Source organism: Penicillium vulpinum (genome assembly GCF_028829585.1).
Source record: "Penicillium vulpinum strain IBT 29486 chromosome Unknown utg000004l_segment0_segment0, whole genome shotgun sequence".
NCBI classification, from domain to species: Eukaryota; Fungi; Ascomycota; class Eurotiomycetes; order Eurotiales; family Aspergillaceae; genus Penicillium; species Penicillium vulpinum.
In genome coordinates, this window is record NW_026643244.1 from 6,276,703 (window position 1) to 6,299,343 (window position 22,641).

General features: G+C 49.4%; 11 protein-coding genes across 11 annotated transcripts; 5 read left to right on the forward strand and 6 right to left on the reverse strand.

Moving 5' to 3' along the window:
* Window positions 1–723: 723 nt before the first annotated feature.
* Window positions 724–2,250, reverse strand: N7479_010878 (allantoate permease family MFS transporter; the record flags this gene model as incomplete). Its single annotated transcript, XM_057258569.1, has 1 exon — window positions 724–2,250. One exon carries the CDS (start codon window positions 2,248–2,250, stop codon window positions 724–726), a length of 1,527 nt encoding a protein of 508 aa, XP_057106027.1.
* A 1,100-nt stretch (window positions 2,251–3,350) lies between these two features.
* On the reverse strand, window positions 3,351–5,308 carry N7479_010879 (Zn(II)2Cys6 transcription factor; the record flags this gene model as incomplete). The annotated part of the gene is made up of 4 exons (XM_057258570.1): window positions 3,351–3,945; window positions 4,013–4,219; window positions 4,280–5,092; window positions 5,139–5,308. 4 exons carry the CDS (start codon window positions 5,306–5,308, stop codon window positions 3,351–3,353), a joined length of 1,785 nt encoding a protein of 594 aa, XP_057106028.1.
* Window positions 5,309–6,000: 692 nt separating this feature from the next.
* N7479_010880 (uncharacterized protein) lies at window positions 6,001–8,217 on the forward strand (the record flags this gene model as incomplete). Its single annotated transcript, XM_057258571.1, has 4 exons — window positions 6,001–6,315; window positions 6,375–6,954; window positions 7,017–7,925; window positions 7,982–8,217. The coding sequence occupies 4 exons, from the start codon at window positions 6,001–6,003 to the stop codon at window positions 8,215–8,217; spliced, it is 2,040 nt and encodes a 679-aa protein (XP_057106029.1).
* Window positions 8,218–8,751: 534 nt separating this feature from the next.
* N7479_010881 (uncharacterized protein) lies at window positions 8,752–9,822 on the reverse strand (the record flags this gene model as incomplete). Its single annotated transcript, XM_057258572.1, has 1 exon — window positions 8,752–9,822. One exon carries the CDS (start codon window positions 9,820–9,822, stop codon window positions 8,752–8,754), a length of 1,071 nt encoding a protein of 356 aa, XP_057106030.1.
* Window positions 9,823–10,419: 597 nt separating this feature from the next.
* On the reverse strand, window positions 10,420–11,615 carry N7479_010882 (Ac45/VOA1 transmembrane domain-containing protein; the record flags this gene model as incomplete). The annotated part of the gene is made up of 5 exons (XM_057258573.1): window positions 10,420–10,559; window positions 10,615–10,851; window positions 10,900–11,004; window positions 11,072–11,370; window positions 11,425–11,615. Coding segments are annotated over 5 exons (972 nt in total), but the record flags the coding sequence as incomplete, so codon positions are not given.
* A 122-nt stretch (window positions 11,616–11,737) lies between these two features.
* On the forward strand, window positions 11,738–12,456 carry N7479_010883 (rRNA-processing protein RRP17; the record flags this gene model as incomplete). The annotated part of the gene is made up of 2 exons (XM_057258574.1): window positions 11,738–11,926; window positions 11,977–12,456. The coding sequence occupies 2 exons, from the start codon at window positions 11,738–11,740 to the stop codon at window positions 12,454–12,456; spliced, it is 669 nt and encodes a 222-aa protein (XP_057106032.1).
* Window positions 12,457–12,782: 326 nt separating this feature from the next.
* On the reverse strand, window positions 12,783–13,470 carry N7479_010884 (tropomyosin; the record flags this gene model as incomplete). Its single annotated transcript, XM_057258575.1, has 3 exons — window positions 12,783–12,945; window positions 13,001–13,305; window positions 13,453–13,470. The coding sequence occupies 3 exons, from the start codon at window positions 13,468–13,470 to the stop codon at window positions 12,783–12,785; spliced, it is 486 nt and encodes a 161-aa protein (XP_057106033.1).
* Window positions 13,471–13,912: 442 nt separating this feature from the next.
* N7479_010885 (uncharacterized protein) lies at window positions 13,913–15,268 on the forward strand (the record flags this gene model as incomplete). Its single annotated transcript, XM_057258576.1, has 3 exons — window positions 13,913–14,129; window positions 14,205–14,438; window positions 14,496–15,268. 3 exons carry the CDS (start codon window positions 13,913–13,915, stop codon window positions 15,266–15,268), a joined length of 1,224 nt encoding a protein of 407 aa, XP_057106034.1.
* Window positions 15,269–15,930: 662 nt separating this feature from the next.
* N7479_010886 (putative cyclopropane-fatty-acyl-phospholipid synthase) lies at window positions 15,931–17,688 on the forward strand (the record flags this gene model as incomplete). Its single annotated transcript, XM_057258577.1, has 4 exons — window positions 15,931–16,038; window positions 16,115–16,601; window positions 16,657–17,408; window positions 17,482–17,688. 4 exons carry the CDS (start codon window positions 15,931–15,933, stop codon window positions 17,686–17,688), a joined length of 1,554 nt encoding a protein of 517 aa, XP_057106035.1.
* Window positions 17,689–18,964: 1,276 nt separating this feature from the next.
* N7479_010887 (EXS domain-containing protein) lies at window positions 18,965–20,463 on the reverse strand (the record flags this gene model as incomplete). Its single annotated transcript, XM_057258578.1, has 5 exons — window positions 18,965–19,038; window positions 19,143–19,459; window positions 19,516–20,201; window positions 20,267–20,316; window positions 20,379–20,463. The coding sequence occupies 5 exons, from the start codon at window positions 20,461–20,463 to the stop codon at window positions 18,965–18,967; spliced, it is 1,212 nt and encodes a 403-aa protein (XP_057106036.1).
* Window positions 20,464–21,354: 891 nt separating this feature from the next.
* Window positions 21,355–22,482, forward strand: pex10 (ubiquitin-protein ligase peroxin 10; the record flags this gene model as incomplete). The annotated part of the gene is made up of 1 exon (XM_057258579.1): window positions 21,355–22,482. The coding sequence occupies one exon, from the start codon at window positions 21,355–21,357 to the stop codon at window positions 22,480–22,482; it is 1,128 nt and encodes a 375-aa protein (XP_057106037.1).
* Between the last annotated feature and the right edge of the window lie 159 nt (window positions 22,483–22,641).

Consider the following 22,641-nt stretch of genomic DNA (forward strand, 5'->3'; position numbering starts at 1 on the left):
AGAAAGTGATCATAATGCGACAAAGGTACGGAAATCTGGGCGTTCTTTGCTAACAAAAACGTCAGGCGCGCCCGTGCGGCTGTGCAAAATTATAGCAGATGTGAATTCCTTGGAGCAGAGAACCCGGTCAAAGTCATTATATGATTGGTCTTTTTTAATCTAGTGTTGATAAAAATACATAGAGTACCTATAGGACCAACCCCCTCCCAGATAAGGCCACCCCCCCCTTACCCGATTTGGCATAAATCCTGACCGCTTCTCTTACCGCTTAACTTACCGCTTTGATTTCCAATCCACCGCTTTCTCTGTCGCTCCTCCTACCTACTCCTGCTGCTATATTAATAAGCGGAATAGTCAGTTGTACGAATAAAGCTTCGATCATACAGAAATAAGCATCTTTTTCTGATAATAAACATATATTTTCAACTATGTAAATCAAAATTCATGTATACAAATATTTGGCTGGCAGAAAATAATTCTGCCATGACCAGGTGATCAGGGTATCCCAAATCGGGTAAGGGGGGTTGGTTATATCTAAGGGGGTTGGCCTTATCTGGGAGGGGATTGGTCCTAGTGCTACCCTAAAAATACGGACGAAAGGCACTTTTGAGTATAAAAATGGCACCAAGTGTGTGGAAATAGTATGTACATATTATATTTGTTTGATCCCTGGAGATATCCGGGCCTGCTAAAAAATCGCAATTCAAGTACACAAAACAATTTTTAAATCGCATAACGGAATTCGGGATTTTCCCGATCTGTCAAATCCAAAAACTCGTTGTTCTCAGGAACAACATACGCATCGCCCAGTGCCTCCTTCTCCAGGTCGCGTCGGCGATTCTCCCGCTGCGCCACCCACCAAATAAGGCCCAGATCAAGCGTGACGACGAAGTACAGCACGCAGATAGAGATCTTAGCCGGCATATATCCTGGGGCATCCTTAGCTTGGAAGGTCTGAGGCGAGATGATGTTGCCAACAGTGTAGGCGATGGTCTGGATGCAGGACACGGTGATCTTCTTGGTCGAGCCAGCCACATTGGTACTGGTAAGTCCAAGAATTGTCGTCCATCCAAGCGGAATACCTCCAGTGAGGTAGTATCCGATAAGGGCCGGCACTTTGTTGGTTGTCGCCATCAAGATCGCGCCCACGATGGCCAGGATGTGGCCGATGATGCACCAGAAGAGTCGTCGCTGGGTCTTCATTGCAAGATAGGTCAGGCCAATCAATGCAACCACCTCATAAGCGCCCATTGGGGTGACGAGGAGAAGACTTTCCGTTTTCGTGTAGCCCATACCGGTTACCATGATGTTTCCGAAACTCGTGGCAGTGGAGTTCGGTACATTTGCCGCCATGACCCAGAAGGCGTAGAGCCAGGTGTGAGGGTCAGTGAGGGCTTCGTAAACCTGAGCCTTCTTAAAGACAGTGCTTCCGATGCCCTGTCCGTTTCCGCGAAGACGCTCTGCGTGCATCGCCTTTTCTTCCGGTGTCAAGAACTTCGCTGTGAGAGGGGAATCCGGCAGCAGGAAGAAGAAGAGGATGCCGACGATCACGGTCAGCAGACCCAGGATCAGGAAAATAACCTGCCAGCCTTTCAGAGACGCGCTAGGATCTCCACCGATGTGGGTTGCCACGCCGTATGCGACGTAGCCGCCGAACATCTGCGCGAATCCACACATGCCGAACCACAAGCCGACGCGGAAAGCCTGTTCATCCTTGCGGTACCACTGCGAGGTGAAGACCACCCAGGCGGGGATGATTGATGCTTCAGCGGCGCCCAGAAGTGTACGGCAGACCATCAGGGAGGCGAAGGACTTGCAAGCGGCCATGCAGGCCAGGATAGTGCCCCAGATCGTGACGTTGACGGCGACGTATTTTGCCAGGGGGAATAATTGCATGATGCGCATTGTGGGGAAAGCGAGAGCCAGCTGGCCGAAGAAGAAGATACTCGACACCCAGTTGAATTGGTTGCCTTGGAGGTTTGCTGACTCGCGCAGACCCGTGACGCTGGCGTAACTGATAGCGATCTTGTCGAGATATTGTAGGAAGTACACGATGCAGATCAATGGCATGATATAGAAATCGATCTTGCGCAATAGTCGCCGTGATGCGGCGGGATCGAGAACGGCAGGCGAACCAGCTTCCAGTAATTGCAGTGCTCCATCGCCTCCTGTAGTAGACTGAACATGTGGTGTTTTCTTCTCGAGATCAGCCGAAACGCTCTCGACCGGGGAAGATGTTAGGTCGGTCATCTTTGAAGTGTGATATCCTTCTAAATCGGCAGAAGGGAGAACCCGTTGGTTAAGTAGAGGCTTATGGAGCTGGCTAATATCGATAGGCTAGCACGCCATCGTCCTCCGATCCTCCTCAATAAATTTATCTTCCGTGGCAATTTCTTCGGCCATAGTGATTTGATGGGTCATAGTGGGGGCTTTCCAGCGTTACAGCGGAAAAAATATTTTTTGTCTTATGCTAGTATAAGTGGAAAGGGACAATGACCTCCAAGTCGAGTTGAATATATCAAAGAGGACATACCCTAGAAAGTATTAAGAAAGGAGAATGCCTATACAACATATAGACGGGTATAAACGGGAAGTAAGTAAACCCTTTGACGGTGTGGTTCCGAGTCAATTTTCGTCGGGCCAGGTGCCCACCACATGGCGAACTCGGCCCCAGGGTTTTCAGTCGGCCCCACTGGATAGCAAAACTCAAGTCTTTTACCCGATAGCAATTCGTAATTCAGGTATCTTTTTTATGTAACTGCCATATAAAAGGTACATGGAAACAACATATATTCTTGAAGTCATAAAATAGTAACGGAGAATATAGGAAGATTATATAACATGAATCAAGCCTCAATTGCTTGGTATTGACCATATTATAAAGTATGACTCAAGAAAATAGTTAAATTGCTGCTAGTTACTAGTATGTACAAAGTATGTTGTACTATATATATATGCGTCAGGTTCTTCGAGGTGCGCTTCATACTTTTATATAGAATTAGAACTAATTTTTCGTAGTAACTAGATGTGTACTAGAACCGTACTAGAACCACACTAGAACCTTTTGCCTCCTTAAGCTTCCAAGGTTATATCCAAAGTAGTTTATGGCCGGTGTTATGCCTATGTTATTTTGATGTACCTTTTGTATGGAGTTCCTATACAAAAAATACCTCATCCTTGAAACTTTTAGCCCTCCAAAGCAGTCATTTTGCTTAGTTCCACCACAACTTTTCATACTGAGGTCTATACATATGTACATGTATGTATTTGCAACAATTAGATTTCGTGTCATTCATGCAAACATAACCCTATCTATCCCCAATGCAATAAATATATACAAACTGCCGTATCTATGCAAGAATCAATTCCCATCCCAGCTCCTCAACAATATCCAACCAGTGCACATTTTTCCAACCCATCCCATTAAACTGAGCATCAAAATTAGCATCCTGTCTCGCCCACAAGATTTTCAACAACTCCTTCGCACGCCTAACATTCCCAATCCCAAAGTTATCCTGCAGCTTGCCCAGAGAACGAAGCACAACCTCTCTGTCCTCTACGTTCTCACTCTCACATCCGGATATAAAGAGTGGGAACGTCAGCGCCGAGAACTCGCAGTGATCGCCCAGCGGGAAAGTTTCAATGCGGGCAAGACAGCGGTAGACGGCAAGACTTTTCGGCGTGGAGATGAGAGGAAGCCAGTCTTGTCTTGAAAGAGATGGGCTCTCCTCTAGTCTAGTGTTAACAATTGTACCAGGGCTGGTGATTGGGGAGGTATCTGGATGGTTTCTGCTAATACGCTCCATGATTGAGTGGAGATAGACAAATCCTGCGTCGCGGAAACATTCAGCTACAAGTTGAAGCCGAGTTATGGTTGCTGGTGACGTCCCTTGGGGAATTATGTAGGGAGTTGAAGTGTGAGACCAGGTGATGAGGGATTCGTTTCTGAGACGGGGTGTTAGTGCAGATGTTCGGCTGGATAATCCTTTAGTAATCATGGAGAGAGACAAACATGGACGCAACGCTGAGTTGAAGAGCTAAGGTATTATCTTGGAGGGAATGCAGCTCTGCGATGCGTGCACATAATTTGAGGATTTCCTCTGTGTATCCAATATAGATATCCAATTTTGGGATACCGATATCACTATCGACAGAAATATCCGTAGAAGTGATACACTTGCGGTTGCTGATCCGGGCCATGTTAAAAGCATATACGAATCTAGATGTTGATAAATTATATTAGTCTTCGATAATGTATGTTGCATCTTGTCACACATACAGTCCACGCAGGAATTCGGCTGCATCTCGATTCATTGACGCAAATCCACCACGTGAAACGATCAGACGTTGTAAAGCATTGAGATGTACAACCCATTGCTTAACGCTACCACGCACGATCTCGTATTTGCATAGTAGACCAACTGCCAGCATGGCATCTTCGGGGAACACCTCCGTTGAACACTTGTCCAGTGCTTTGCGGAGTCCGTTGAGCGTTCCACTATAGTAGCTGACTGCAGCCGTATGTGCCCCGAAGCCTTGGGAGCGATTTGCTAGATGGAGAGCAGAGACGGCACATACGGCCTTCATCAGTAGAGGTGATGACATTGCCCTAGGAATCAACATCGACCGCAGGGGGTTATCATCGTTCTCTAGATTTGCTAGCAGTCGGGATCCCTGCTCCATGTGATATTGGAGGTAATGGGTCTCATGCGTTGAGAGATGACTGATATAACCTTGGGGCTGTGGGATTACCGCGACAGAGTCATGCAAACTAATATCCGGGCCAGGACTGTATTCCTCTACATCTTGGACCGGACTGGTGGATGCATCAAGTGATACATATTCCTGAGGAGAAGATGGAACAGACCAGCCCAGGGAAGTCCCGGATCCAGGAGATAAGCGAGTCTCAAGCCATGCATCCGAGGACGGGGACGGCGCAGGCGAAGGCAATTGAGACAGCGAGGATGCACTGAGCCGTCGGCGCTTTGAAGGTTGCATCTGTGAGAATACCTGCGCCGATGGACCCAGTGGCTCTGCCCATATAGAGCCATAGCCCTCGCATATCCGGCCTTGTTTGAGACAATTGTTGCAACTGATCAAATTAGTTATGAAATAAAAACTCAAATTATAGTACGCACCTTGGTTTGGCCTTATCACACGCCTTGCGCCTTTTTTTGCAGGTTATGCATCCTGAGCGAGTCCATGCTGTGCCAGATTGCCGTGTCCTACACTTCTTCGGGGCGGAAGTGGGCTGGCTGGGTGTGAAGGAAGACGACTGCGCCAAGCCATTCACAGGAAAGCCATTCATAGTGTCAAGGAGCGCCGGGGTCGTATGGAGATGCTCTAACAGGTACTAGTGACGGCATGCTTATCGCAAATATTGGACAAATTCAGACAAGCATGCGCTGCTGCAGCAGGTTATTGCCCGCCCAATTTATCGGAGAGTTATCGATAGCAGATTCCACTAAACTAAATTGGGAAAATTTTACGCCGACCCCACAATCACGTGATACATTCATTGTGGGTTAAAGGTCATGTGACTTCAAACTTAAATGAGATCTTCGCATGTTATCTCGACAAAGAACGGGGTATATTAGTTCAGATTATTGAGATAAATTCTAAAAACAATATTTCGAGTAGCTTGGCTGAGTCCTATTGCTCTAAAGTTTGCCTCCTATCTTCATAGTTCATCCATATTTCCCCAATCTTCCAGAGCCAAGACTCCGCTTCTCCAACGCTCCACTTGCCCTGTCTTCTGTCCTAATTAGGCAGGTACAGCCAGATCAGATCTTATGTAACCAGATAAGAACCCGGGGCCCCCAATTGCGACAAGATATTTAAGTGCAAGCATTGGGTCGAATTATCCTATTCAATACTTCTCTTGCCTCTTTCACTTGTATCTTGTCACTTCTCTGTGGACTCGTGCGCCATTTCCTCCCTAATACCTCTCACAACCACTTCATATCTCCACCTCAGAAGTGTACCCTCAACGCCGTCAAAATGGTGACCAGCCACAGGCCTCACCCATTCGACCCAATCACACCGGAGGAGATCAAGCTCGCCGTACGCATCCTTGAGGCGACCTTCCCGGGCGTCTCTCTGCGCTACAAGCGCATTGATATCAATGAGCCTATCAAGAAGGATGTTATCGCATATATCGAAGCAGAGCGTTTACGGCGGCCGCTGCCCACACCGCCTGCCCGTCTCCTCTATGTGCTCTTCCACCGTCTGGATAACGGCTCATTCTACAAGGCTCTCCTCAATGCCGATAAGCGCACCGTTGTCTATGCCAAGGAGCTTCCCAAGGAGGTTCAGGTAAGCAAAGCCCTCTCTTTGAAGCAAGAATGGGGCCAACTAACGGTTCTACTTTATAGGGCCCCATTGATGTTGATGAAATTGCCGCAATCGAAGAGATGTGCATGAAGCACCCCGCCGTACTGGCTGAGATCGAGAAATTGCAACTGCCCACGGGCGTCACTGCTTGCAATGACCCTTGGATGTATGGCACAGACAGCGATAGCGAAGACCGACGTCTCTTCCAATGCTTTATGTACTTGGTCGAAGTGGATCACCCCCAGAACAATCACTACTCTCTGCCTTGCAAATTCTCACCGGTGTTCGACGGTCTCACTCACGAGTTGGTCCGTATGGACTACCTGCCCGGCGGTGCTGATTTCGAGACTACCGCTACTCAGCCCTGGAAGCAAGTCAAGACGGTCCAGTACGCCCACGACCTCTTGGATGAACCCGTCCGCACCGATCTCAAGCCCTATATCGTACAACAGCCTGAAGGTCCTTCTTACTCGGTGGACGGAAACTCCGTCTACTGGCAGAAATGGCGCTTCAGAGTCGGTTTCAACGCCCGTGAAGGCTTGGTTATCTACAATGTTACATATGACAACAGAAACATCTTCTATCGTTTGGCTGTTTCTGAGATGACTGTTCCCTATGGAGGTAAGTGGGATCGGAGCTTTATCAACCCCAACTCCTAGCGGATCTGACTAACATGTATTTAGATCCCCGAGCCCCCTACCACCGCAAGCAGGCGTTTGATGTTGGCGACACTGGTTTTGGTATGAATGCCAATCAGTTGGCTCTTGGATGTGATTGTCTCGGCCATATCAAGTACTTCGATGGTTACAGCAACGACTCCAAAGGCAACCCACTACAGATGAAGAACGTGGTTTGCATGCACGAACAAGATAATGGTCTGCAGCACAAGCACACTAACTATCGGTCTGGTGCTGCTACCGTTGTGCGAAACCGCCAGTTGGTCCTACAGATGATCTGCACTGTGGCCAACTATGAGTACATCTTCAACTACATCTTTGATCAAGCCGCCAATGTCGAATTGGAAGTCCGAGCCACCGGCATTCTTTCCACCGTTCCATTCGACAACGAGAACGGCGAAACCGTCCCTTGGGGTACCAACGTCGGTCCTGGTGTTATGGCTCCCTTCCACCAGCATATGTTCTCTCTACGGATTGACCCTGCCATTGATGGATTTAAGAATACCATCTACTATGAGGACAGCGTCCCTATGCCAGAAGACGAGAATAACCCCTACCTTGTGGGCTATACCTCCGAGTCTACGGTGATGCGCACGTCAGGCACAGCGAACACCAGCGTGGATCGCCACCGTGTCTTCAAGATCCGCAACGACAATATTACCAACCCAATCACCTACAAGCCTGTTGCATACAAGCTCATGGCTGCTCCCAGCCAAATGCTTCTGGTCAACAAGAATGCCCACGGCTACCGCCGTGCTGAGTTCGCCACCAAGCCGATCTGGGTCACCAAGTACCAAGATGATGAACTGTATGCTGCAGGCGAGTTCACCAACCAAAGCCGCCGCGCCGAGGGCGTCGAGACTTGGGTGCAGCGTAAGGACAACATAGAGAACGAAGATATCGTCCTTTGGCACAGTAAGCATTCCTCCCCGCGACTTGGTCTGTACTGTATAACTAACAAACCCCTGCAGCTTTCGGTCTTACCCACAATCCCCGCATCGAGGACTTCCCCGTTATGCCGATGGAGCGTATCAGCATCATGCTGAAGCCAGATGGCTTCTTCAACAAGAACCCGGCTCTTGACGTCCCGCAATCCTCACAGCTGTTCAACAAATCTTCACTCCACCCTGAGGAGAAGCCTGCAGCCTGTTGTGCCGGAACTTCGTCTGCTGGGTCCAAGGCCAAGCTTTACAAGCGCATTGAATAGTTCGCTTTCTTTTGAATTCGTAGATACCCCGTACAGCAGTCCCATGACTCAAGTACATATTCCTAGTTTCAGAGGGTGGTTTTTTGTCTATATGGATCGGTTTGGTGACTTTCTTTTTTTCCCCTTCCATTTGGACTCTTCTCGGTTGGGCTTAACGATATTTCATGATTTACCATCTCAATAAAACACAAGTTTTGATCAATCCTTTCCTTATGTAATGCAAGAGATATTGACCGCAAGAATGGCAAAATACTAGCAGGGATGTAGCTATATATATCCATAGTTGGATCGCTTTGTGAGGAAACTGAATTGTATTGACAAGGGAGTAATGGTTAATAATGCGCAGAGAAAGATAAAGTAGCAGATCACCTCACGTGAAAAGGTTTATAAAACGCCGAGTTGAAACAAACCCGAAATGAAAATGCACAAGAAAATAATAGATGTAGAGCAGATGGCAATGAAAAAGAGTCAGGAGTCTGAGAAATAGGTCGCCAATATCATTCCTTCATATAATGACCGGCATACCCAGTGGCATTACCGACGGCCCGAATCAGAGCTGTGAGGAACATGGCCCTCAAACAGATCCTCAAGGTATGCACTAGGGGCTCGACCCTGCGGCGCCTGGTTCAGGTTCAAGGAACTCGTCGAGGCAGCCGCATAAGACTGGCGCTGATTATGCGAATCATGGTAGACGCCAACAGGAGGCAGGGAAGGTGACGAAAGGGCAGGATTGGGCGAGTACGGACGCTCTGCACTTGCAGCGGGGTGCGAGGTACTGGCAGCAGCATAGTATCCAGCAGGCAGGTATGTTGAGCCACGATTTCCCGTACTTCCTGTAGCGTGCAGATTGGAATGAGACCCGGCTGGACCACCACCTGCGGTAGGCGAAAAGAAAAGACCGCTGTTCGTGGTTGAGGCCCGATTGGGCTTGTAGCTTGCGCGAGTGGCAGCACCGAGTTTTTCGAGGGACACGTCGGCGACCGGGGCGGCGGAGTAGGGGACCGATCGCTTCTTTCTGCTGCCGCGGAGGAGGCGCTTGTTTTCTGAGGCGTGTAGTACGGCGGCGCGTCGCACTGAGCGGTTTACGGACCATGCGACCATTGCGCGCCAGGCGAGCAGAGTCAGGCCGATTAGCCCTAGCGCGGCGCCGACGGCGATGAACACTGTGCCTTCGGGAGCGCTGCTCTCTTTCATATATGGGGCGTTGGCTATCGGGGGTATCGTCACAATGGTGGAATTGTTTGTGGGGGTGGATGTTGATGTTGTTGTCGTGGAGACGGACGTTGTCGTACTGTCGTCGGACGTTGTGGAGGAAACGGAGGACGTGGTGGTTTCATCCATGTTTGTGCTTGTAGAAGAGGAGGCGGTGCTGGTAGTGGACCTTGGCTCCGATGTGGAAGTGGTTGAAGATGTTGTGGTCTCACTCACGGTAGAGGTGCGTTCGGTGGTGGAGGGATCGTCGGTGGTCCTAGCGGCATCGGTAGTATCCGATGTTGGATCGTCCGCCGGTACGGCAGACACTTGAACAGCAATAGCGATGACCAGAACCAGTAACAGGAGGAACGATGGCTTGGCTTTCCCAAGCCTTTGCGGTAGAACTCGCATGGCGGCGTTAAGAATCGATTAGCTGCTTCTCAGCAATGTGCAAGGTCGCTTAGAAGAGGCGCCGATCCTAACGACAGCGAGGAACAAAGAAGATTATCGATTCTTGTCAGGTCATCAATGAAATCTGGGTAGCAAGGCTAAGATATCGGCTGATTCCAAAAATAACTGGGACTTGTCTCTCGCGGGCGGATGCTGAACTCAGGCTGCGGGTCACAGATCCACAATCAACGAATTTCCATATGAGGGTGAGGCCTTGGGAATCCCTCATAAACGAGTGACTGCCGTTGATGTGAGGAAAACGAGTGTATGAAGATGACTGTAAGACAAGTCCTTAACCGAGAATTAGAAGAAACCAAACCGCGCCAACGCTAGAGAGGGGCGCCTTAGGCAAAACTGAGACCATCACCTGACAGCCCTCAAAATAAGAGGGTAAGGACTGATATTTACGTAGGCAAATCTAACATTCGAAAACCGGGAGAACATGATATATCATACATGGGAATACGAGATAATAGCCTCTGAAATCCCCAACAGAACAGAAAATCAATTACAGCAATGGAGGTGTATTCCAAAACATAATCCAACAAACGCTACAAATCACTGCGCTTTCTTCTGCACAGCAGCCGAGGTGTCCTTCTCAAATGCAGCATAGGGAATCTCAAGGCTGCTTAGGGCACTGATGCCGATATACAAGATCGCGAAGAACAAGAAGGCAGCCATGAGTCCCATGAAAATGCCTAGAAAGAGGTGAGTATAGCGAACAGAGAAATCGAAGAATTGGCAGATACAAACCTGGAGTAAAGTATTGATACTCCTCAAAGAGAGAGGTATGGTTTGATGAGCTCGAGGCGCTGCCATGCGCGGAGTAGTCCCGCTTAAGCTCCATGTGGAGTGAGTCTTGGTACGAATCTCCAGAGGCTTCGTAGATGACGGAATCCGTCTCGGGGAACTCTCTCGGCGAGGTAATGTAGAGAATAGTATACTTAGATGAGGAAGGAAGTCGATCAACGACATCGGCAAGGAAACCATCTAGCAGAGTTAGTAACAATGAAGTGTATAGGTGGACTGTGTACATACCGAATGCAGAAAGCTGCTGTGCGCGGTCCGAGTCCAGCGATAGCATGGGGAATTCGACATCAATAATCCGGGGACCCTTCTCAAAGGATGAGGGGTACGATCCAGCTTTACATTGTTAGCTCTGACGTTGTTCGAGGGTTTGCCAAGTCTGTTGGCCACCAAAGCAACTTACAGGAAGCGTCAACGGCGGTAGTTTGGGCCTTGCATTTCTTCTCCAAGAGGCTTTTGATCTCCTTGGGTTCCACCAAGCCAGCGACCTCATTGATGCTCATCTTGGACCGGATCGCGCTGTCTTTCCCAAGCATCTTTGCACCCAAGCGGGGTGCGGACTTTCGCGTGGAGTAGTCGGAACTGTGCACCCCAGGCTGGTAGACGACAACATAGTAGTCTGACGGACAGGTACTCAGAGATGATGAAAGGTTCTCGAGGAGGGAAGCTCCTGTCTGTATGTAGGCGGAGTTCGTCAGGACCCTAAGGGAGGAGCGGTTAGTTAACCGCAGCGGGAAGGCAGCCAATCAAGCATACTCAGAAGTTGAGGCGAGGAAGAACGGCGAAGTATCTCTGAAAGCATTTACGGCAGCTGCCCCAAGGGCCACTAGCCCGAACCTGCTGAGATGCATTGTGTTTGGCGTGGGGGATGGGGTCAGGTTGGCGCGATGATGTTGCCAACGGGAGGTGTCCGACTTGGCCTCGGAGGCGGTCGAGAGCCCCGACCCGCCTGAGCTTTCATATTAACTTTTTTTTTTTGCTCTTGAACGCAGTTTTAACACAACCTACGATATATAAAGGTCTACTTGTTATTTGATTCAAATACTTGAGATTTGGATTTTCATTCATCATGGGTCCTAAAGATTTGAAAAAACGCAAAATTGTTGCTGGGCCTAAAGTTGAAGAGGTCAATTTCGACGACGAAAACCGACATGAATACTTGACTGGATTTCACAAACGCAAGGTGCAACGCGCCAAACATGCGCAAGAAAATGCCGCAAAGAGATACAAAGAGGAGAAAAGAGAAGCAAGAAAGAAGGTTCGACAGTCTTCAATGCGTGCCTAAAGACATCCCACTAATTTTTCTAGATCCGAGAGGAGCGCAAAAAAGACTTCGAACAGGCAATGGCGGAGCATAAAGCAGTACTCAAGCGCATGAAGGAGGATGCTGGAGATCTCGGCGAAATGGAAGGCGAGAAGCAGGAGGAAGATTGGGAGGGATTCGAAGAGCCTCCTGCAGTGGACTACGAAGCCGAATATGTCGACGAGGATAAATACACAACAGTCACAGTTGAAGAAATGGATGCATCCCGCGAGGGTCTCCTCAAGGCCGCCAGGGGGGAGGACTCAGAGACTGAAGAAGAGAAACAGAAGAAATATGCGGCTCAGTCCACAGAGGCCGACGCAAAAGCCAAGAAGAGAAAGCCCCGGAGTGCAGCCTCAGAAGCAGCCAGGAAAAAGAAGAGGAATTTCCGCTATGAGACCAAGGTTGAGCGCAAACAAACACAGTTAAAGCAGCGGGCTGTGAAGGCGAAGAGAGCAAAGGCACGAAAAGGTGCAGAGGAATGAGAAAACCACATCTTGAGAGAGATACGAGATCACATGTGCATATACTCGGCTTCAAGCAATTATTTGTTAGTCAATTTTACGGGTCACAGGCGTTTTACATTATGGAAAATGCAACATTGAATTAATGTGCAGGAAATGGTAGACACCGTAGTGCATGTTGTATGATGAAAAGTTATTGCTACCAAAGCGCTGTATCTGGCCCATGTAGTTGGGACCAGCGTAACACAAACAATCACAGCATGAAACAGCAGACAAGCCAGAGAATGGAGCTTGTATTCAACCAAATGTTTCCCGGTATCCCACAACCATCACCAGTTTGAGCCAGCTTAGATGTCGGCCATCTGGGATGCAAGGTCGTCAAGCTCCTTCTTCACACTGCTGTGTTCCTTGATGGCATCCTCGTATCTTTGTTCCAGCTTGGCATGCTGGTCCTCGAGTGCCTGCACCTTCCGCTCGTAGTGGCCAGCCTTGATATCCGTCTGGCGGAGCCTGAGTGCACAAAATGTCAGTACTTAATTGTGAAAGAGCCGGTGGCTAGTCGTACTTCTCGTTTGTTTCCCGAAGAGTCTTGTCATTCTCCTCAGCCTCCTCCTCAAGGAGCTGCACTCGTCGCTGCAGAGCCTCGTTCTGGGTGTCGTGCTGGAGGCTCTGGCTGGCAGCATCCTTAGCCTCCTTGAGGGCGGCCTCTGCCTTCTCAACCTCTTCCTCTAGAATCTGGTTGCGGTGGTTGAGCGATGTGATCTCTTGTTCCTTTGACAAATTCTCCTGTTCCAATGTCTTGACCTTGGCCTTGAGCTCATCGACAAGCTCGTGAGCTTCATCAGCCTCGGCGCGGAGGGCGACCATGCGCTAGAAGGAATACCAACCTGTCAGCAAAATCCTGAACCGGAAGGTGATAGGACGCTGGGGGGTTATGCATATATGCATATGACGAGGGGGTGTGTGAGTTTTGGAAGCAGTGAAGCTACCCCGCCGGCAGGGGTCTTAGTGACTTACCTCCCTAATCTTGTCCATTTTAGTATTGAAAAGGGAGTAAAGAAGAAAATATGTATTGTTGAAAGGAAGAGTAGTTAGGCTTTCGCTCAGCGAGAAACCGGGCGAGTGTTGGATGGATGTGTGGAAGATGATTTGGGGAGAGTTTTGGGAGAGAAGGGGAGGAATAATGGCTGACTAGTGAATAAGTAGATAGTACCAGAGCAATAGGTTGTAGCTCCACTATAGGGGAAGTACCGTGTACTTACTGTGTACCAACTGCGTAACCATGGTATGGTTAGGTACACAATCCGCTCTTTCTCTACACCAATCACCGCCCAAGGATCGCCGCGTCTCCACGGGCAACCATTCGACAACACCTGCATCTAGAACTCGTTCAGGCTCTTTGACACACCTAAGATAATAACGCGACTTGGACTTCTTCAATACAGTGCATGAGAATCATCAGTTTCAATTCGCCACTATGTTGGCTCTTCGCGACCAGGAGAACCTGGTAAACACTCACCAGACCGCCGCGGCAGCTAAGCCTTTGAACCAAAGCAAGCACCTAGCACCCAAGACACCCGGCAAGCAGCGAAATGACGAGAACAACCCGTTGGCATTCGGAAATCGCACCGTGAAGGGCAATAAGAATCGCCAAGAGAATGGAAAACTGGCCAACGCGTTTATGACTCCGATGGGTACGCGTGCTCCGCGAAAATTGGAATTTTGGAGATGAAGGTGGGATGATGACTGACTCGCTCTCTGGATTGTAGTGAAGGATCGTGCTCCACTGGGCATGAAAACAACCAATCTCAAAGCCAACAACCTCCAGACGCCTGCACCCTTCGGAGGAACCACCAAGCAACCGAAGACAAACCGCAGACAGTCGACTGCCCAGAAGATCAGAAAAGCTGCTCCAGCGGCACAACAAGCTCAAGCCAAAGTCCACATTGACGCTGTTGTGGATGATGTACCGGATATTGAATACATGCCGCCCAAGCCTAGAGGTACGCTAAGCACAACTGAAGCTGCGAACTCAGAAGCTCATTTCTAACGAGCTACAGATCTTCCGGACCTTCCAGACGACGTGACATACGACACCACATTCCCACAATTCCGACCAAAGAATCGAGCTCTGGGTTTGGAGAGTGTTTACGGAAAGCAAGAAGTTGGCAGGGATGGACTCACAGCGAAACAGCGCAAATTCAAGGAGGATTCAGCGGCTTGCGACAGGATGGTGGATGATATGATCATGAAACAACTCGAGGACATTGGTTTTGAGAGCTCTGGCGAGAGCGAGTCCGCAAAGGCACTTCAGCCAAATGCCATCCCCCCAAAGAGACCTACAACCACCAGACGACAAACTCGCAGTGTGTCTACGCTTCGAGCTCGTGATGCCGCCGCGGCGCTTGCTGGATCCCAACCGAATGCTGCACCTCGGGTGGCTCTTACCCCCAAAACTCGGGTGGCGTCGTTGGCATCGTCACTGGTTATGCCTAAGAAAAGCGCCAGGGTCCCATCTAACCCTTCTTCCATGCGCAATACTGCTGCTTCTGTCAACTCTCGCACGACCGTTGGGTATTCCAAGGGACGCAGTGTATCGTCTACCCTGAGGGATAAACATTCCCAAACACAGAGGGCCCCGAGCTCCCAGGTCCTGTCTCCCGAAATCTATATGCAGCTGTATGGACCCCCTCCACTGGATTCGGAAATGTGGATTCGTTGCAAAGCTGCTGGATGCTTTGACGCCCCAGACGAGATCACCCAGGAACCGGAAGAACCACTGCCTACGTTTGAGGAAGATGATGAGGCCCGGAGCTTCCAGCTCAGTTTGTAGGGGTACATTACGAAAGATACTCAGCATCGAAAGGGGACTACAATTTTACTTCAGTATGGTTATTCATTTGTTATCTGGAGATTGGAAGTTATTCATAGGGTTTGGCAGCAAGCCGAAGGATCCCGGCGTTATGGAATAGTGTATTAATGTACTTGCAACTGGATAGGTTGCAGCCCTTCAGCCGCGGATCACATTGTTTCAGGAGTTCTCCACTCTCATGTTGATCCTTTGCCAAGCCGCAGACAGGCGAGATCGCACATGCATTTCTGTCAGGGACCACGTAGGCAGTACCGGATTCTAGCGATGTGGACCTCCTCTGTCATTCACTCCTAATGGCTGGATATTGAGGTGATTCACAGGGCTGCTCACTAAGAACTTTATGAATGAGACAAAATCCACCATCCTACATATGCAGCTAATCCCTGCAATAATAGTTTACAAAGTACGTCAGTGGACCCAATAGACAGGGGAGTAGAGTAAACTCGGTGTACCTGACGGGTACCAGGTTCTCAGCTAGCCCGCCCATGGAACTAGAGGTACCAATCACGTACATACTTCTAGGTACCTTGTTCTAGCCCACACCGCCCCGGAATTGCCCACATGTTATTTACTCTCTGGCCTCTCCTTTTTCCCTTTTCATTCCTCTCAGACGCTTCGCCGCCATGACGACCATTCATCCGGACTCCATTGATGAGTTCGAATACATCCAGACTCCGGCTGCTCCCGAGCAGACCAAGCCTGCCTTCGACTGCGGTGTCCCGACTACCCTGGTAAGAGCACAGCTAGAGCTATCCGTAAGGGATATTTGGTGATCCCAGGAGCTAATTTACTTCTTTTACTATTCAGTACCCGACTATTAAGAATGCTCCAGTCCCTGCCGACTCACCCGGCAGCGATAGCTTCTCCAATGGCTTGATGATCGCTCTGGAGATCATTGTGCCTTGGTGGTTGGCTCGCCAGGTTGGCGGAGGTTTCTATACCACCATCTTCTTTGCTCTCTTCACCTCTGTCCCCGTTCTGGTGGCCTTCTGGGCTGTCTCTTCTGCTGTTTCTCCTCGCAAGACCGAGAAGGCCAAGTACTGTGGTCGCCCCGTCGAGCACTATCTGCAGTTCCACAGCGACCACGACCGTGCTACCTACCGCGGCAAGAGCAAGATCCCCATGGAGGTCTTCTACGAGAAGTACTTCAATGGTGAGGTTGACTTCAAGGGCGATGCTCTGGAGTGCCTCGAGTACCGTCATGATTGGGCCAACTTCAAGTTCACCACTGGTCTCTTTAAGCACTTCCTGTTTGGTTTCATCCCCGAGATGCTGATGCACACCCGTTCCCAGGGTAAGCAAGTTTCCGCGCACTTCCGGTGGCATGGTATTTCTAACACTTTTTCCAGATGAGGAGCAAGTCCGTGATCACTACGACCGAGGTGACGACTTCTACGCTTGGTTCCTTGGCCCACGCATGATCTACACCTCCGGTGTTATCAGTGATATTAACAAGGAGGAGACCCTCGAGGAGCTCCAGGACAACAAGCTGGCTATTGTTTGTGAGAAGATTGGTGTTAAGCCCGGTGACAAGATCCTCGATCTTGGCTGTGGCTGGGGAACCCTCGCTAAGTACGCCTCGGCTCACTATGGTGCTCACGTTACCGGTATCACTCTTGGCCGCAACCAAACCGCGTGGGGTAACAATGGTCTCCGCAAGGCTGGTATCGAGGAGGATCAGAGCCGCATCATTTGCAGTGACTACCGCGATGCTCCCCGTATTGAGGGTGGATACCAACATATCACTTGTCTCGAGATGGCTGAGCACGTCGGTGTCCGCCACCTCTCTTCTTTCTTGACTCAGGTTTATGACATGCTTGATGACAACGGTACTTTCTTCCTGCAGATTGCTGGTCTCCGCAAGTCCTGGCAATACGAGGACCTCATCTGGGGTCTTTTCATGAACAAGTACATTTTCCCCGGTGCTGATGCCAGTACTCCTCTCGGTTTCGTTGTGGATCGCCTCGAGGGCGCTGGCTTTGAGGTCAAGGCTGTTGACACCATTGGTGTGCACTACTCTGCTACTCTCTGGCGCTGGTACCGGAACTGGATGGGCAACCGCGACAAGGTCGAGGCCAAGTACGGAAAGCGCTGGTTCCGCGTAAGTTTTCCTCACGACTCTCTCTCACCGAGTTTTCTGTCTCAATGAATCCAACTAATCACTCTCTTCTTAGATCTGGGAGTACTTCCTTGCTTCCTCCACTATCACTTCCCGCCAGGGTGGTGCCACTTGCTGGCAGCTCACCCTTGTTAAGAACATCAACTCCACCCACCGTATTGATGGCATCCCCACTCAGTACGGTCTTGCTGGAGCTCGACAGAGCGCCATCGATCGTGCCGGCTCCCTTCCCAGGGCCCACATCGTCAAGAAGGACCTTTAAAGGATTGATGTACAATCTTGGCCCTCATCTGCTTCTCCGGGTGTCCATATCAGCCCCACTCGGACTGGTATGACGTTATTTGAAAGGGCGAGACTATATACGGATGTAGTTCCACTGTGAACATATTCAAACGTTTAACAAGCATGTATGACATGAGTGACATGACATGGGGTGAGGTGAGGGGAAGCTGAATTGCATGAGTGATGGTGGAAGAAGAAGACGAAGAAGAAGGCAGGAGATGGCAATGGAAGAAGAGCATGGATAGGTCAGAGGCCTATTTGGCCGGTCCGCCTGGATATTTATCCCAATATTTATCTGTGGTTGTGTTTTTATTTCTTATGTCTCACCTTGTCTTGGGAGGGTATTTGCACGAAGTCCACGAGTCTATCTTTGTGATATTATTTTTAGAAGTCAATGGGCTATTTTCTTTGGATCAATATTTTTGGCTTCTCCCTCGCCTTGAAATTAGTACGATTGTCTTCCACTAGGCATATTCTACACATGTCCGGTTATGAGTTGGTTGAGTCTCTCATCCGCTGAGAAGCTCGCAAAATAGTACAGTAGAATTTTAGGGATTCTCGTTTCGGCTAGCATTGACTCTAATTGAGATCATCTAACAAAGATATGTGCCTATTAACTAAAAATTATGTCTTCACTCATTAGGTTCGTCAATAAAACTCCAAAACCATAAACGCAAGCCACAAACACCAATTAGATTTCTCGACAGCTAAAGGCCGAGAAGAAACGAAGAAAAAGAAATAAGAAAAAAATCCAATAGAACATTGAATAAATGGTATATGTAAAAGGGGAAACAAAGGTAGGGTAGATGCAGACGTCAGACCGGTTAACCCTAGGTAAATAATTGGTACAGTGAAGAGTAAACAGGAATCCAGGGGAAAAGAAATTCATGCTTGCCTCAGGCCTAGAGGCCAAGTCCAAGGAGTCTAGGAAATCATTGTGTATGAGGTTACACATATTGCTGAATTGGGCCCCCAAAAGAAAAACAATAGGCGTACAAGGGCGTGTGATGAGATGATTCACACGCGCCGGAAAAACAAAAGGAAACAAGAGCCATGCTCAGGCCTCATCTATCGCTGCTCTAGTATTGGATTGGGTAGGGATATCCGGAGTTAGGTTAGTGGGAGCAAAATATGCCCGAAGACTCAACCGTTATGTTGGGCTGTGTTTGGTTGAGAGGGGGAGGGGTTTTTTTTGTGTCTCATTCGCGTTCCAAGTCGCTTGAGGTTATGATCAAAGATGAAAGGTTGAGGTAAATTTAGTCCGCGTCGAATTTGTGGTTGTATTCGCCGAGGAGGACGTCATCTGGGCCTGGGCCATGGGTATTCCGAACTAGTGCACAAAAGCGTGAGTCGAATTGTCCGAGAACCAGGATAGTGGCGCGTGGGTCACACGGCTGGGATCAGAGGGGGAGTGTGGGTGCGTAGAAAACTTACTCCATTCAGCTTCAGTCCGGAAGAATACCCACATCCAGCGTCGCACAATTTCAAGGAACATGAGCAACCAGACTCCACTTTCGCTTTCCGGGATCCAGCCGAGGCCTGGGATAATCCGCCAGAGCCATGAGAACCGAAGAGCCAGATCCGCGATAATGACGTAGTGATATAATTTATCGGATGTGAAGTAGCGGTACCGACGGAGTCCGTATGGGTGATCGCTGCCGTAGCGGTCCGGGGAGAAGAGAGTCATATCCCAATCCTTGACAATATCCCACCAGAAGGAGTAGGCGGAGTTGATAAAAGAGACGATAAATCTGTGGGGTGTTAGAGAAAGGCATAGACACACGACACATGAGGGGTAAAATCTTACAGAAGGCGCATCATGCTAACCTCGCTATATCCATGTAGCTCCAAGGGATTGTAGTTGCGCATTTTGGAGGACATCCAAATAACAGGGAACGCAGATGCATACTTGAGAGCGTTGGCCAAGTGCTGGTTTGCCTTTTGCGTCTCTCTCCGGGTGACTGTGCGCCGCGCACGAATATATTCAGTCAAACACTGACGAAGACGAATCAAGCTGGGGACAGCCACGATAATCGGAACGACGTTTGCACTTCCACAGGCCCGGTTGGGCATGGAAGTAGCGGTGAGGCCATCGATGAAGTACATGCAAAAGCTGATATAGATATCTCCAAACACACGAACATAGCTAGTTAGGGCATCTGCCAGCAGAATGTCACCAAACTTGCCATCCTGGGACTCGGCCAGACCACCAAGACTGATCCGCTTGAGGGTAAGGAGGAATCGGATTCGGCCGGAACGGGAGGCGCGGTTGAAGGGCCAAATCAGAATAAGGAGGAGGATAATGAACACCGACTGCGGTACCCAGTCCAATCGTTCCACCAATTCAGGGGACCGCTTGGTGAGTATCCAGAAGACAATAAACCACAGGGCAAGTGGGATGGTGAAGCACGTGGCCAGGCGATAGACGGCGGTGTGGTGCGGGCGTTGCGAGGGGGAGGTGCGGGCAGGATATTTGATGAGCGCGGGAACGTCCTGCAAGTATGGGGAACCTGGTTAGCGTTCGGGAATACGATGGCTAAGTGAGGGGTGCCACTTACAATGTTGGCTTTTGCCAGGTATTGAAGATTGAGACCCCATCCCCAGAAACCTAGCCCCTTGTGTTAATATGCCTAATCGAGACTCAACTCCTCAGGCAGGAATGTCACCTACCAGCGACCAAGAGGGTAGCTATACGTAGTGGCAATGGGAAAATCAACCCAAAGGTATCCAATTGAGGACGTTGATCAACCGCCATTATTCCATTGATCAGGGGGGGGAGAGACAAGAAGAAAAAGAAAAGGCTAAAGTAACAAAGAAGCAAAGAACCCTGTGGATATGAACCAAAAAGAATGACTAAGGGTGAGGTCGACGATCTTGAAACGGAAGTTGAATCTTTTCCCACCTACAGAGGTGACGCTGGGCAGTTTAATAAGCGGAGAAGGAGAAACTTGGAATACGGCGTCTGGACTAGTCGAAGCCCCCCGATGGTCTGGAACTCCACACAATGTCGAATTGGATATAATTAGAATTAATTAGAAGCACATTTCAGGAGAAGACAATGAAGGAAAAACCGATTTAACTGTCAAAAGGGAAACGTATAGATGGCATCATAGTACATTTAGTACATTAGGTAATTACATGCATTGATGTAGCCGTGGAGTTCTCTGTCGGCAAAGTCGCAGGCAAATGTCTTTTCAAGAGAACCTTGGAACTCGTGGACATTGTGTACGTAACCCCTTTCTGCACAAAAACACAAAAAAGGGGTACAAAATGAGGTACATTCAGCCACTGCAAGCCTCCCGCATTCGTCTCTGACAGATCCAGGTACACTTGGAGTACCTTTTTGACGTACCCTAAGGACGCTTGCGGCCTACGGTACGTAATAATTCGGTATTTAACCGTAACTGGTAACATCCGACGTGATACTTAATTCAATCATGTGACTTATGTCAGCCAAGTCACATGATGCGATTCTATACCGAGGCATGACATCCGAGGACAACTCCGGGGAAATTGTTATCTCCACCAGATATGAGAGCTGGGGAATTGAACTTATGACTCGTCTTGAGGGATGAATTAAGTGAGAAAATATCATCCACGGTCACACTCAACCTTAAATCTCCCCATCAACAATCTACAATCCGACATGGCGGACGACGACTCCCATCTCTCTCTACCAACCCCGAACTCAGCCCTCGGCTCATCTACCTCACACTTCTACCCCTTCGCAACCTCACCAGACATCATCCGCTCGCATGAAAAGGATGCATACCTCACGGGCACCCTAATCCAACAATCCCAAGGGATCATCCGTGCTCTCCGCGGCGCCCGATACGCCCACACCCACTCCGACGCCATCAAGCACCTCACAGAACTCCTCTACTTCACCCTCACAACCGCCATCGGCAACCGCACCCTAGGCGAAGAATACTGCGACCTTGTACAACTAGAAGACGACACACTTCAATTACCGTCAATCGGCCGTCGCGTGGGATACATCCTAAGCACCATCCTAGTACCATGGACACTGCAGCGGCTACTACCTGCACTGCGACAGAGAATGCGCAACAAGCTCGAGCGCAACATCGCACGCCAGCAGTCACGAGAGGCGCAGCAGGCTGGCCTACTCAACAAGCCCCAGTTCTCAACTACCCCGACTAAACGGCCGTTCTTTACGAAACTGCGCATCCAGCAGTATATCCTTGAACACCTGGACTCCATCACATCCCTGTCGCCCATTTATGCGCTGAGCATTGCGACATTCTATTTCACGGGCTCGTACTACCATCTCTCCAAACGGCTCTGGAGACTGCGCTACGTGTTCACGAAGAAGATCGAGGAGAATGAGCAGCGCATCGGGTATGAGGTTCTGGGTGTGTTGCTTGTTCTCCAGATCACTGTGCAGGGATTCCTGCACGTCCGCAAGCTGGGCGCCAGCATGAATGAAGACGAGAGCTGCTCTGCGGACGCGGGCCAGTCTGCCCCGGATGGAGCTGTTCTCGCTTCCATTCAGAACCCGTCTGCTATTCCTCTTCTTCCTGCGTCTGTGCCTCTGTATGATCTAGAGGAGGATCCTAGCGCCATCTCGTGGATCCCAGAGGGCCAGCAGCGAAAGTGCACCCTGTGTCTGGAGATGTTCAAGGATCCTAGTGTTACTACCTGTGGACATGTCTTTTGCTGGATTTGTGTTCGGGATTGGGTTCGGGAAAAGCCTGAGTGCCCGCTCTGCCGACAGGAAGTCTTATTGTCGAAGGTGCTTCCTCTGAGAGGGTAGCTATGTGGTTAATTGAGGTAATAAGCTCTAGGCCAGTGCTTTTATTATCTTCACGGGTTATCGCTGAAGAGATTGGCGCGGTCGATAGTTACATGTATATGCACTTATTTTGGATAAATATATACCCCTTTTCTTCTATTTCATTCAACATGATTTTCA